The sequence below is a fragment of the Acartia tonsa genome, chromosome 3, assembly GCF_053477335.1.
Source record: "Acartia tonsa isolate MP-2025a chromosome 3, ASM5347733v1, whole genome shotgun sequence".
Lineage (NCBI taxonomy): Eukaryota > Metazoa > Arthropoda > Copepoda > Calanoida > Acartiidae > Acartia > Acartia tonsa.
This window is the reverse complement of record NC_137262.1, coordinates 22922305-22937036: the sequence shown is the minus strand read 5'-3', so window position 1 is coordinate 22937036 and position 14732 is coordinate 22922305. Positions and strand designations below refer to the sequence as shown.

General features: G+C 28.3%; 1 protein-coding gene across 12 annotated transcripts in view; it reads right to left on the bottom strand.

The window, feature by feature from the left end:
- Nucleotides 1-14732, bottom strand: part of Cadps (calcium-dependent secretion activator 1) — a 73501-nt gene that overhangs the window by 29048 nt on the left and 29721 nt on the right. For 6 of the 12 annotated variants that reach the window (XM_080153180.1, XM_080153189.1, XM_080153183.1 and 3 more), the window contains 11 exons: nt 14436-14453; nt 12188-12264; nt 11780-11909; nt 11172-11284; nt 10936-10985; nt 10291-10428; nt 8242-8307; nt 4990-5091; nt 3960-4023; nt 3394-3538; nt 2770-2882 (listed from right to left, as the gene is read on the bottom strand). In XM_080153180.1, coding sequence (XP_080009306.1) covers nt 2770-2882; nt 3394-3538; nt 3960-4023; nt 4990-5091; nt 8242-8307; nt 10291-10428; nt 10936-10985; nt 11172-11284; nt 11780-11909; nt 12188-12264; nt 14436-14453 — 1016 coding nt within the window. Of the gene's footprint in view, nt 1-2769; nt 2883-3393; nt 3539-3959; nt 4024-4989; nt 5092-8241; nt 8308-9571; nt 9584-10290; nt 10429-10935; nt 10986-11171; nt 11285-11779; nt 11910-12187; nt 12265-14435; nt 14454-14732 lie in introns of all 12 variants that reach the window. The other 6 variants (XM_080153181.1, XM_080153185.1, XM_080153187.1 and 3 more) reach the window with 3 other exon arrangements.

Genomic DNA, 14732 nt, shown 5'->3' with positions numbered 1-14732 from the left:
GTAAATAAAAATGAAAACAGCGTGCAAAATTTAAACATTTTTTATGTTATTGATATTAATTTAAATTATAAATTATTAGCTAATCTTAAGGGACAAAAAACAATGGCTTTGTATATTTATACAAGCTTCTATTTATTCAAATGGACCTATTTATAACAAAGCTACACTACAAGAATAATTGATTAAATTTAGTTTTTGCAGATCATAATCTTTTTTTACTCGTAGAATTATTACAATTTATATAAGTACTATATAATCTATAAAAACAGTTATTTTTGGAAATTTTTTTATATTACTTGAAATAAGAAGAGGAACAATATAAAAATTATTCTAAATCCACCTTGGCTCTCAATTATCACTACTTTTAAATGAAATATCCCTGTTTTTTTTTCTACATTTCAGTCCTTTTATCTGTTCTAAACTACAATTGTAAAATAACTATGCAAGCTGGAATCGCATAAAAACAAATATTCATATTCCCGGTTTGCATTTTAACAAAAAAGGTATACTTTAACTAAGTGAATTAGTATTTTTTATTGTGATTCCATCTATTAACTCAAATAAGTGCTATGTCTGTAATGCCTTACAAAGCGAAATAAAACAAGGATGATAACATCCATAAAAGTGAAGCACTGAAACGGTAGGACAAACGGACATTAACACTTGTATAGTCGTGTCATAACTGAATAATCAGAATATAAATGTATAAGAATCGAAGCAAAGTTGTTGAAAAGCTGCTTGATAAAGGATAATGTTTAAGGACATATTTACATTTTTAGGACTTGATTATAGAGTTGCTTCGCTTATAATATTATACTTTGTTGTCCCTAGAATCAGTATACCAAAAATCAGATCAATCGGATAATCAGATCACATAAAAATTTGTTGTCAAAAAAGTAGAAAAATTAACATGTTTAAAATGAACGTACGGACATTCTGGTAATGTTTATAGAGATGCAAGCTTTCTAAATCGTATCTAATTATTACAGGAATCACCTTGCAAAGTTTGAAATCGATAGGACAATTCTGACATGCCTATATTAACGAAAAAAGCTATCTGTCTCGGACGGACGGACGGACGAATGGACCGACCCTAATTATAGAAAAGCTTCGCTTTTAAAAATAAATAAATTAATCACTATTGTGTTATTTGAATATTACTTCATGCAAGTAATATTTTTTCTTAACTTCTTATTTAGACTTAATAATTTAGAGAATATTCTAATACTAAAATTTTGTATTTTTGTCATAAAAGTTTTTTTTTCATGCAATCTTTAAGCTAGCTGAATAAAAGAAAAAGTTGGCTAGTATGGCTTTGAAACCAATTAATATCTAGTGGATTAGTACCGGTTCTCCGCGATACTGCAAAATAATGTAAAGCATAGAATAACAGACAATTTTTCACGAATACAAAAAAAATCATAAAATTAATACCAGTTTTGTTCGCTGGGCCTTCGGCTGCTCGGGGCTAACAAAACTTGTTTGAATCTTATTATTTTTCATTTTAATTTCCGCGGAAAGCTGCCTATAATACGATGCGATAAATAACTATCATCGACAAATATCAATTGTTTACCTCGACCTGAATAAAATATAACAAGATCAATAACAATTAGCGTTCTGGGGTCTAGCAAAATAAATTTTAAATTTGAATTTGAATTTACAATAATGTTTTTGAAATTAAACAAAATATTTTACATGCTTTTTCTTAAACTAAATAATGCTTCTTAATTTCCATGAAATGTATGGATTAATATATTTTTAATGCTTACAAATGCATATTAATTATAATACTTAATAATGTACAGGATAAAAATGGTGTAATAAAAGTGCAAGAGAGAGAAGAATAAAACTTACATTTTGAAACTGGAGACAGCAAGCAAAAACAAAAATAGTAATTAGTTTGGGTTACCAAGTTATGCAGGAGAAACCAGTGAAAATTTGAACTTTATTGTTTTCATAGATTTTAAAAATCATTTTATCTTGTATCATAATTTTCATTGGTTGAGCCACCTTGGTAAAACAACACATACACACATACCCATGTATGTATGTACATGTTCAAATTATTTCTTTTCCTATTTATCTATGTTTTTATTAAGGTTATAAAACGAGGAAACTTTTAACGATTTATTTCTATAAATGACTTGAAAAGTTAAAATTTGTTAATCTTAAATGTTCCTGGTTCTATGGTCCAACATTTCCCTTTTTTTTTTGTTAAAAATAACCATATTTTAAACATATCTGATGACAACAAACATTCTAAATGAAAAAATAAACTAAAATGAAAATGAAAACACCCATGGCCCTGGTCACATTTAGACAAACAACATTTTCTTGCTATCATACAATTACACATGAGGAGTGCAGATATTGTTAAATATACAGTTTTAATTTCAAAATATATTTTTCTGCTAAAGACTAAGAAATAAAAATCATCATTTTTCAGACAAATGCATAGATTTCAATAATTCAAATTACTCAGCTTGCAATTATTCTTCTGATATAATGAATTGTACCCCTTAACTATAAATAGGATATATACCCATAATTCTAATACATTTAAGCATTGTTGCTTGATGATATGAGTAGTATTTTCTTACTTTTAATTCAAACTTAGCACTTTAAATACTACAAATCTAAGCATTTTTATTATTCCTATGTTTTTTTTTGTATTATTATTAATGAATACTTTTCTTATCAATCTTAGTCATTAGCAGAATGAAAATAAGACTACTATAAGATAAGATAGTATACAGATTTTCTCACCTCGGCATAGAACTCTTCATTTTGTCTGAGAAGATCAACACAGAGGTCGGCCAGCCTGATTAGGTCTTCCAGCTTTCTGGAGGGTGGGATGATTATATCTCCTATTACTTCCTCTGCAAAAAGGATAAATGTTAAAGGTTATTTTACTTTAACATTAAAAAGGACAGTGCCATTACCACTAGCTTCCTTAGTTTCGCACCAGAAGATAATTAAAATGATAACTATACTTTTATAAAAGAATCTTCATAACAATTTAAACCTTGAATAAAAAAATCATTTATGTATAATGTTTCATGATCGGCAACAAACTCATTGAGTTGACTTATCAATACTGCAATAACCGTATTTATAATATAACATTGTAATTAAAGTTAGTTTTTTAAATAAGGCATTATTGATTTTTAGGATATCAAAGCAAATAATAAATAAAATTAAACAACTTATTTATATACATATGCATGTACATGGGTACATTTAATTGCAATAGCATAAATAATAAAAGAGGTCCTACATTCATCATAGTCATTGTTTGTCCCCTTGCATAATTTGCTTGACTTTGCTTCTATAGTTTAGTCATCATCCTTGTTTACTTGTTTTAATTCTAAATTGTATCTGTTTAATTACCTTGTGGATTAGCAGCTTCCGCTTCTATTCTGGCCTCCTCAGATAATCTCTCATAATTAACCAAGGCAGCACTTTCAAGACATTGTTTTATCACAGATCTGACTTCATTTTGGGGCACAGGCGTTGATATGTCTTTCATCAAGACCTAAAATTTCAACATGTTAAACCAAATCCTATAGGTTATCTTAGAAGATAGGGAATCCTTAGCCTTAGAAAGACAAAACAAAAGGTTTAAAAAAACTCCCAGACTAAGCTAAGAAATTTTATGGGATTTGGCTCATTCAGCAAAAGAAAAAAAATGTTAGTAGTTTTTTTCCATTGTTAGGCAACTGCTAATTTTCGGGTTACCAGTCGCAAAAAACTGAAGTTTGCAGATGTTTCATGGTATGCAAAATCAGTTTGATGCGATTGCGCCCCTTTAAAATTGAAATTCCTAGCCCTGATTAAATCCCGTTTGCTAGACTTTTATTACATTTAAAAATTTAACTCTATTTCACTTTTATTTCTTTTTTCCTAAATTTTCTTTTCTTCATAATCTAGATTTTTCATATTTTTTTTATACATACCCGTTCCAGTAAAGAAAGTGTTGACTTTAGCGCTCCCTCAGGTCGGCCAAAAGGAAAACAAAACCTTCAAAATGGAAAAATTGTATCATATTTTGAAAAGAAGTTTTGATTAAAGGACGCTTTATAAATATTATTTTTGTCCGTAGTTCTACATTACATTAGCAGAAGGCATTGCAGTAAATAATTAGTAATCTAATTTAACTGCATGAGGCAAGAAAATAGATAGGTGATAGTTTATTTTTATTTCTAATTAAAGCGAAATTGACAAAGTCAACATTATTGCATGGTAATAGAAGAAAGACTTATTTTGTCTGTATACAAATGGGCTGTGTAAAAAGTTGTCCATTGTTCAACAAAAGCACCCTTGTTTTCTTAAACTTTTAATAATTAAAGACAAATGCTTTTAGAAATATATAGAGTTTGTCGTGGAAACGTGGAATTAATTTGTAAGTTAGTGTGAGAGTGTGTGATGAGTATAAATGAGAATACATGTATATACTATATATGCATTAGAGGGTTTCAAAAATTATTAAAATGTCTGGTTTAACAAGCGCTGCACATTTAGGCATGACATTTAATAAACTAAAGTATTTCTGAAAGAATTTTGAATTTCAAAAATCTTATCTAAAAGGTGAAAAAGTACTCCTAAATCAATTAATGAATAGCAAAAAGACGAAACTAGCCCCTTTCTTGACAAGGCCTCTTAAGGGGCGTTTCGTCGTATTCTTTTGATAGGTTATTTTAGGTTAGGTTAGGTTATATTTGGTTAGTTGATTGCGGGAATAGGCAATTAGCTCCGCAGGGTTAGAGTCCCCCCGCCCCCGGAGTTGGAATAGCTACTGTGAAAATACTAAGAAACACCCCTTAAGAGGCGTTGTCACGAAAGGGACTTCACCGAACTGTTTTTTTAATACGGTTAATATTATCTCTGCTTTAACTCAGACATTTAAACATAATCTAAGTATTATTGAATTATGCTCAACAGCAACGGCAACGAAATTCTACGATTTTGCAACACTATAATAAGCACCTAAAGTTAGTTAATTGATATTCAAGTTGAACTCTGAGCCTCTCCTTGATTTCTGCAAATTTCTCCTTTTCTTCTTGAGTCACAGTACCAACTCCATCCGGCCTAAAATTCAGCACATTTATTTTAATTCAAATAATTTTAAAAATCTACACTGTCAAGTACAAAAAGAATACAATTCTTCTCGCATCAATATTTTCCCCTCCGACAATTAAATCAAAAATAATAATCCCTTGAATGTAGGATATACTGGGTTTTTATTGAGGAATTTTAACATTTTACTGTAAAGAATTGGAAAAGGTTTCTATAACAAGATTATTTTATTTAGTGTAGATAATTTCAAAATGATAACTTCAATTTAAATACGTTAGAGGTTAGAAAAAAAAGATTCAAAGTTTTAAAGTTCAAACAAGTTTTAATATGAACGTTTTCCCTCAACGTGCACCGTGGACCACATGAAACCCCACAGAGGTTAGGCAAAGGCATGGGGAAAAAACTATTCATTCCATTATTTTCAAAAAGGCAAATTCCTTTTACTTCTAACCTTTAATCTATCTTGCTTTTATAATTTAAAGAATTTGAATAAAGAAAAATTTGTTAACTAAAGATTCAACTTACGTCATTACTTACAAACTACTGAAGAACCTTATAAATTCATGCTTTTTATATAAATTAAAATTTCATAATGTTATATCCGTTTACAATATAAAATAAATATGTATATTGTTTATTTTTAATGTATATGTGTAATTAAAATGCATTTAGGACAGATCAAATTGGTACAAAAAATAACAAATAAAGGGTTTATATTAAAAAAAATAAGAGTAAACATATCTGTATTTTGTATTATTCGTACCAATATGACAAGGACAAAAACATTCATAATAAGTAAATTTAATTTGTTTAATAGTATGCAGCAATACAATTTACTAACTATTTAGATAATTTAGAATGAGCTTACATGCAGTTTTATTAATCTAGTACCTACATATATCAAACAAGATTAGTTTTCATTTAAACTTTAGTCTATAGTATTAAAAAATTCGATAAAGAATGACCAAGATAAGTTAAACTTCATACAAACCACCGTTTTGGAAACCATTAAAATAATGAGGAAAAAACATTAAAATTTTCCCTTGCATAATAAGTAGTATAATAAAAATACTTTTATCAGTATTAATCAAGTAAGTATGTTATTAAATGGTTTTGTGACGTAACTTCTTATGAAAACATTGTATGTAATTTTACCAGTTAACTACAGTTGGACTACAGCAAAACATTTGATAACAACCTGGTTATGTAATGTCCCCAATTCTTTTTGTATAATATATTGGAAAACTTTTCTAATATTTGATCTCTATTTTTTGTTTGAGTGGTGACCAGACTAAACTTAAACCTTTTGTCCCAATCTTTATCCTTTTTACAACTTTTTATCTTTTTACTACTTACATCTTTTAAAAAGACCATTTGTATAATTCAAGTATAGAGACTTTAATCTAACAGCCACCAGTGTTTTGCCTACTAAATTAAGACAAAAGTAGTGATACCTTTACCCATAAACACGTGTGATCTTAAGGTTTATTCGGTCGGTAAAATTATACATCATTCTATTTTGTATCATAGATATAGAAACAAGGATCAAAGCATCCATAAAAGCGAAGCTCTAAAATGAAAGGACAAACGAACATTAACACTTGTAGAGTGTCAGAACTGAACAAGCAAAATATTAATGCATAAGTCAATACAAAATTGTAACACAGTACCTTGTAGTTATAGGAATCAGTACTCCAAAATCAGATGGATAGGATAATTTTAACATACAAAAGTTTGTTGTCAAAAGTAAAAAATCATCTTGTTTTAAATGGACGTACGGACTTTCTGGAACCATTATAGAGTTGCTGCGTCTAAGTCGTACCTAACTGTTAAATAAGAATCATCATGCAAAGTTTGAAATCGATAGGACAATCATAACCTGTTTAGATTAACGAAAAGAGCTAAAAGTTACGGACGGACGGAGGGACCGACCCAATTTATAGAAAAGTTTCATTTTTTATAATAATAATCCGCTGTAATTTTAAATATAAAATCTTCTTAATAATCATGCATCATGCAATTAGATCATACGATGGAGAATTTGAAAAATATGTTCTTTAATGGCATAGTTTATTCATTTTATAATTAGATAACAAGTTATCTTCAATGACAATCAAGTAAAAATGCATCTTATTTTTAATCAATTAATTCGATGGTCCTTATCAATCCTCTAATTGAATTTATAAAACCCAAATTTAAGATTATATAACTGTTTTATTTTTTTTTGTGTTATTATCTTGTTTCATAGAAAATAGTGCAGCTAATCATGTTTAAAAATATAATTTTGTTTTTAAAAATAGATAAACATTTTTATTTTTTGTTGGGTAGCGAAAGTTACATTCCACCAGTTACAGGACATACACTAAGTTTCACCTAAAAGCTGACAGTCCTACCAGAATTATCCTTAATATGTATGATAATATGCAAGGTGTGTTTGTTGAAATGTACAGCACAATACAGGACTACTGTAATTAGATCAATCATTCATTTAGCAACAAAATACAGGACAATTCACAGAGGAAATTTATGTATTCAAATATTTATTGACATTCTCTTAAGAAATGAATCTTGCAAGCAATAACTAAATTTTCATATTTTATTTGTCTCTGTCATGCGAATTTATAGTAAAAAGTTCTTAATTTACACTTCTATATGGAGTTGTTTAATTTTAGAGCATAGCAAAGCACTAGTTTAAACATTTATAGCATTCCTATAAACAAGCTGAAAATATTTAATTATAGATACATACAAGCATGTATCTGAAACCCTGTGTTCTTAAGTTCAGGCAATTTTACAACCAGCAAAGTTTTATCTTGATTATAATATTCAGGCAAATTTGCAATTGGACACGAAATTACTTTTGCCGGTTATAAAAATTGCCATGCCTCTTTGTGCACTGTTAAAAAATATTTCAAAGACAAATAAAGAAAAGCCAAGGATCAATATGTTCGGAAGTAGCGAAGCTTATGTATATATAATAGGTTTGCTTCTATTTTCTTTAAAAAAATTACAGAATAGCCTCCCAACTAATTATTTCTTTTGAATATTCCATATTAGCCTAGCAAATATTTTTTAAGTGCATGTATATGTGTAGTATAAAATGTATAAAAACTAGAGTATTGTCCCTAGTAATTATGTGTGACTTGACTATGTAGTTTGTACCTTGTTGACTCGTCAATATTTCTATCCGGAGTAGCAAACTGCTCTCCTAGCGGATTAGCTGGCACGCTAAAATCAAAGCAGGACTAAAATTAGGATTGCGCTCACAGACAAAGGATTATAATAAAGCCATCCTAATAAACAGGTTTATATAAGGCAACCCTTGTTAAATTTTACTTTAATACAACATTTGCATTTAAAAGCATTAATATTTAATTAACAAAACATTGTTTTAATTTAATTTTAAAGCAACTGTAAATTAACTGATTAACCAGGTTTTTATGTGAAGTTAAATATAATTGGTAAGAAATAAAATATGTGTAATATTTTCTAAAGAACTATAAAAAGAGTATATTTAAAAGCTTTGTCATTAGAAAGCATTTAATACGCGTTGTATATTACCAATCAATTATTGTTTTAAATTTAAACTGTTAAGAGGTTAAAAAATATATTTGATAAAACAATAATTAATTGATTTGTAAATATCATGATAACTAGAAAATGAATTATCGATACCAAGAGATCCAACCAAACCAAATATTCTAGTATAAAAATAATATTTCTTTTATATCAAACAAAGTTAAAGTATAATGCAAACATTTCTAAAACTATAATCTCACAGAAAAAAACTAATTAAGAAAATATAGACTTGTCCTCTTATATATTTCCTGAAATGTCATGTATAAAAAATAAGATACAGGGATAGGTAAGTGGAAGATGAATTTTACATTTTCTAGGCTGGTCCAAGTGTTATGATAAAAGTGTATTTAACCCCTTGAACTTTAAAACTCCTCAATCTAACTCCCTCAAATTTCTAAAATATACATAAGATCTCTCAATAAAACTCTTCTAACCCCTCATTTACACCCCCCCCCCCCCACACTCCAAAATAAAAAAAGCTTGGATGTCCCTAGTTGGGAATATCATTTATTTTATGCAGCTATAATGACAATAAATGTCGACTAATTGCATGGTAACACTTGAAAAAACAAACCAAATCCGCCCGTTTTTTTAAATAAAATTCTTATTCACAACGAATTGTAGAGTTTTTCCAGCCGAATTGGTCTAAAAAAGCAACAATAAAAATATATTTTCTAAAAGAAAAATGTGTAAATAAATTCATCTTCCACTGAACTATCCCTGCAATAAGCTATAAAGAATCCAAACAAAATAATCTTGATGTCATGTTATTTAATTCTAAACCTAGAGTATAAATGAGGAGAAAGCTCTAATATAAATGAATAATATAATTAATAATTATGAATAATAAAGCTAGCAAATAAAGATATTAATTCAAGCGGAGTCATTTTTTCCCTGGAATTCTTCGTCTTACCTATCTTTGGGACTTTACAATAGAAATATAGTTTAGTAATAGGACATAATTTTAATTTTACAAGTATAATATTTTATTCTAAAATCTGCTCTGAAAAGAAATACATTTAATTAAATCTTAAATAAATAGAAACACGATTAAGTAATTTTAATCGATTTTAATTAAGTAATGTTTCAAACTTACTTACTTTAACTTTAAAAAAGACATTAGGTATTAGCTTAAATAGATTAAAATAACTAAACCGGACAAAATTTTACAAAATTACAAGATAATGGAAATGACACCTGCCATTTAAAAAGTCCAAAATATTCTTACAAATGAAAAAAACATCATATTTTAGATTTTAATAAAATACACTTTTCTGGAATGTAAAAAAAAAATTATTTTGGCCTTTTAAATTAAGGTTGCCCTCCTTTGTTTCTTGATTTAATGAATATTAAGACATCACACAAGATTTTTTAGTTTCTCTCAAGATGGAAATGATAGTTATTTATCGTATCGTATTAAAGACAGCTTTCAGCGGATTGAAAAATGTACAATTATAAGAAAAAAACCAGTTTTCTTTGCCCCGAGATGCCAAAGGCACGGGTTAACATTTTTATATTCGTAGAGAACTGTAAATAATACGATGCGATACATGATTTTTCAATATGACTAAGAACCGGTTCTAATCCAGCGGATATTAATCAGTGTCGAAGCCATACTGTAAACATGTTTACCTGTTGCCATGGACATGGCTAGCACAGTATGCATAGCTAAAGTGAATAAGTGTAGGATCAATGACTGTGTGCTTCTCACACTTGTCCAGTAGATCAGACAGGTAACACAGGTGACGGTAACAACCTCGCACACCGTACCTCAAATAATTCATATTTGGAATAAAGCTCTTTATAGTGACTTTAAAAAAGGGGATAAATCTAAAAACTTTAGGACTAAGTATCCCGAATGACGCCATATTAGAATAGTCCAATATTCTATTATGACGTCATTTGGGATTTTATCCCCTTTTTTATATGCGTTATGAAGAACTTCCAATTTATTTGCTGATTAAATTTTACGTTAATTTACTCCCTTTAAATGAAACAAATGGTAGCTTTTATCTCATGTAGGACATCATTATCATATACTAGGTCAAAGAAAATAAAGTCGTAAGATAAACTGATAAGATATGATAAATTTCAAAATGTTTGCCAGCTTTATTGGAAACCAACGCTTTAGGACAATATCAAATTTTGAGAAACAATAAATTGTTAAAAAAAGGTATAATATTTTTTTTTTCATCATAAGCTTATTCAGAATTGATATACAACTAGCAGTTTTATAGATCTTATGTATCAATAAAAATGTGAAATAGAGAAAAGTACCTGGCACAATACTCATCAAGAATGTAAACCTGTCCTGGAGTGAACCATCCCTGGAATAGAGAAATAACAAGAATTCTAAAATTGTCTGATATTGTTAACGTTGATAAACTATGCTGTTTCGTTTATAAGGCATAATCATATGAATAATACCCTGATCTTTTAGTAAATAAAAACAGCTATATGATTAATTTAAGTTTTACCTCTATGTTCATAATATGACAAAAAATAAAGCTTACCAATGAGGCAAAAGGATCATTAAGTCTCCATTCCAGGCTGAGGGTTTGTAGTTTGGCAAAAAGTTGGTGGTGTTCAAATTGAATAGGATCTGCTGCTATGTATTCCTCCATTCCTGTAAAATATGTTTTGTTAAACAAAGATACAAATTAATATAAAGCTGTTTATGGTGCCTATAAAAAATGACGCCAGAGACAAATACAGAGACTAAATTACCAATGAATGGCCAGTATGACGTCATTTTTTTATATGTACTGTAAAAAGCTTCGATTAATATTCTTCTATTTTAAATCATTGCCCAACATTTTCAAAAGTTTAGGCAAATTTTTTTTTTAAAAATTAACATTTGAAAAAATAAATATTATTAAGTCAAGTAGAGATTGTAAAAAAGTGGCAACTTGCAATTGGTAACATAGGTAACCTTGAAATATGTTATTGGTCAGTTTGTTTATATATAGCTAGATTAAACCAACCAATCAAATTTTAAAAAAGTTTTAAGGAATTGGAAAACGTTTCTATAAAACTTCTGGTGCTAGTATAATCAACAGTCTAATGTCCCCTCCCTCCCTTTAATATTCAGGAATTTTTAAAACTTCAATAATATTATTACCGTGTTTCCTAGCTCTGTCCGAGTCGCCTTGACTCTTGATTGAAGAACTATTAGATGTGCTGACCGGAGGGGCAGGCTTGTGTGCCTGACCTGTAGCTATACAGAAGGCTTTCACCCAGTTGTGAGAGTCCTAAACATAAAAATATTTATCTATCTAAAGCACTTTTCGCGTAATTCAGAGAGTAAATAAATTTTTTTTAAATGTATTATTTTATTCAATAATCAATGAGACAGAATGATAAATTTTGTTATGTTTATTCTAACATTAATGTTAGGCGCTATAGTACCACCCTCTTAAGCACTTAAAACGTCCCCTTTCCACCTCTTGTGGGAAAGCACCCTATTCTGTGAACAAACTGCTGTGTTAAAGAATCTCATTATTTTCATTTAATATAAATTAAACTGGACCTGCTCATCTTCTGTGGCAAAAAGAACACTATCTCCCTCCCTCACTGTATTGAAAAAGAATTTGCCTCCCTCCAAATCTAAACAGTAAAATTAATTAACATTTTAATAATAAGATTAATATAAACTAATTGATAAAACTAGTCGAGAGTCCTGAAAACTTTTTATTAAAATTAAATCATTTAAAACATCATGCAACTAAATATTTCATTAACCAAAAAGGGTTTAAAATATATCATCAATTTGTGTAATATATCTATTTAGAAAATAACAAATATTTTTACCATTAGAATATTGAATTATGTCTTAGTTAAATTGTTAATAAAAATATAGAAACAAAAGATGAAAAGACAATTGAAATTATAAAACAAATTCTATTATAACTATTGTTTATGTTTCTAAAATAAGTTTTATTAAACTTTTCTAATTCAAATAAATTTAACAAATCAATTTTCAAAGGTTTAAAACTAATAAACAATACAAGTTTTTTTGTATATAATACTCTAAATGTGATTATTTATAATTCTATAATACAAATTGAATTATGCATATCTATTATATACTCAAATTCTTGCTAAAAAGCATTTCCTAGCTATAATCATTACCTCGTAAATATAATTTCTGGTATTACTAGCTTAATCTAAGTTGTTCTAGGCAATCAATACCTAATTTCAAATCTTTGGTAATTTCAATACACAAACTCTAATTTTCTAATAATGTATTTTGACTAAATCAAAGATTTGATGTACGATTGTTATAATCTAAGAACTTCGTTGAAGGACAATTTATTTTTCACCTTTTTTCTTAGAACTGTTCCATTCTACAAAGATTTCAATTAAAAATAACAATAAAATATAAATATATTGTACCTAATAATCAATGTATAATAAAAAAAATGTTAGTAATATAAAGTATATGAAGTCAAAGGTTTTAAAATCTATTTCTTACAGGTTAGGTGTTTATTGTTTCAATGAATGATGCTACAAAAAAAAATTTAAATTTTTTTTTGAAAATACAAAAAGTTTTTATTCTAGGTAGATTTTAATGCTATTTATGCACATTTTAAAAAGTAATTTGTTTTAACTTTCTCTTTCGACAAAAACAAATATTTAATATTTTTTTGTGGCAACATTAATAGATGTTATGTTTTTTGAAAACAGGCATGCACAATATTAGGATTATAATAACGCATTTTCAAAACAATTAGTTAAAATCATAATGTCAAAGAGTCCTGAAACTATATTTTTTTTCCATCATAAACTAAAGACTTTCAAGAATACCCAATCGCAATTCAATCGTGTTCTATTTCCAGTGCTTTTAGGGTGGGTCGATTTTGGAACTTCACATTAGTAGACATTGGCAAAGGTTACTGGGCCAATATAAAACCCTGTGAAACTTGAAAGAGGTTTTTTAATCCAAAAACAACGGGCGCGCGGGTATAAAATGTGCTCGCCCCCTTATAAAACCAAAAATTGAAATTCCTTCAAACACAGGCATGTTGCATATCAAAATGACCGCATTGAAATGCTGATTACAGATCTAAAAACCGTCTTAAAAAAATATTGATTAAGTCTGAAATGATTTTCACATAACAATAAAATAAACAATTTTGACTAAATCATCTGTTTTTAGATACTTAATGAGATCTTATTCGAACTAGGAGCAATATTTTTTTCAAAACGGTTTTCAGATTCGTAATCAGCATTTCATTGCGGTCATTTTGATATGCAACATGCCTGAGTGTGAAGGAAACACAATTTTTGGTTTTATAAGGGGGTGGGCACTTTTTATACCCTCCGCGCGCCCGTTGTTAAAAAAACCTTTCAAGTTTCACAGGGTTAACCCCTGCCAACGTCTACTAATGTGAAAATACAAAAAAGATTGCAAATCGACCCGCCCACTGCTTATCCTGGTAATTTTTTGTTATGTACAAAACTTTAATATCTAAATAAGGTTTGAAGTATTCAGATTAATTTCAGTAAAGCTTCTAATTATAAAACTGAGAAAATAAGTGGAACTTCTAATAAAAATCTAAAGGTTAAAATTAAATACTTTTAAATTTCGATATTTAATGCATAAAATATCAAAACATAGAGAAAAGTTTTGATTTTAACCATTGTAAACTATAATAGAATAAAGAATGATAAAAGGCAAATGTAAAGTAATATCTAAGATATTATTAACTCAAATAATAAATGGAAAAATCTTTTTGTCCATGGTTTAGCATGGATTTTCATTCGTGTCTTATTACCTCTCAAGTAAACCCCATCTAAAACAGATACATTTTCAATATCTTATTTATTCAAATCTTTTTATTTTTTAGGTGTGTAATCTCATAAATGGGAATGGGTCAACAAATAACGTTTAGAGGTTATACAAAAATCAGGGTTAGGATTTTGCAAGTAAAGTTTAGTAACATTAAGGAACAAAAATATGATAATATACAAATCTCAATTTTTACCTATAATCTTTAACATGGTTATTTGCTTTATTGATATTTTCAAAGCGTTTGATTTGACATATAAATAGTTTTAGGTTGCAACACACA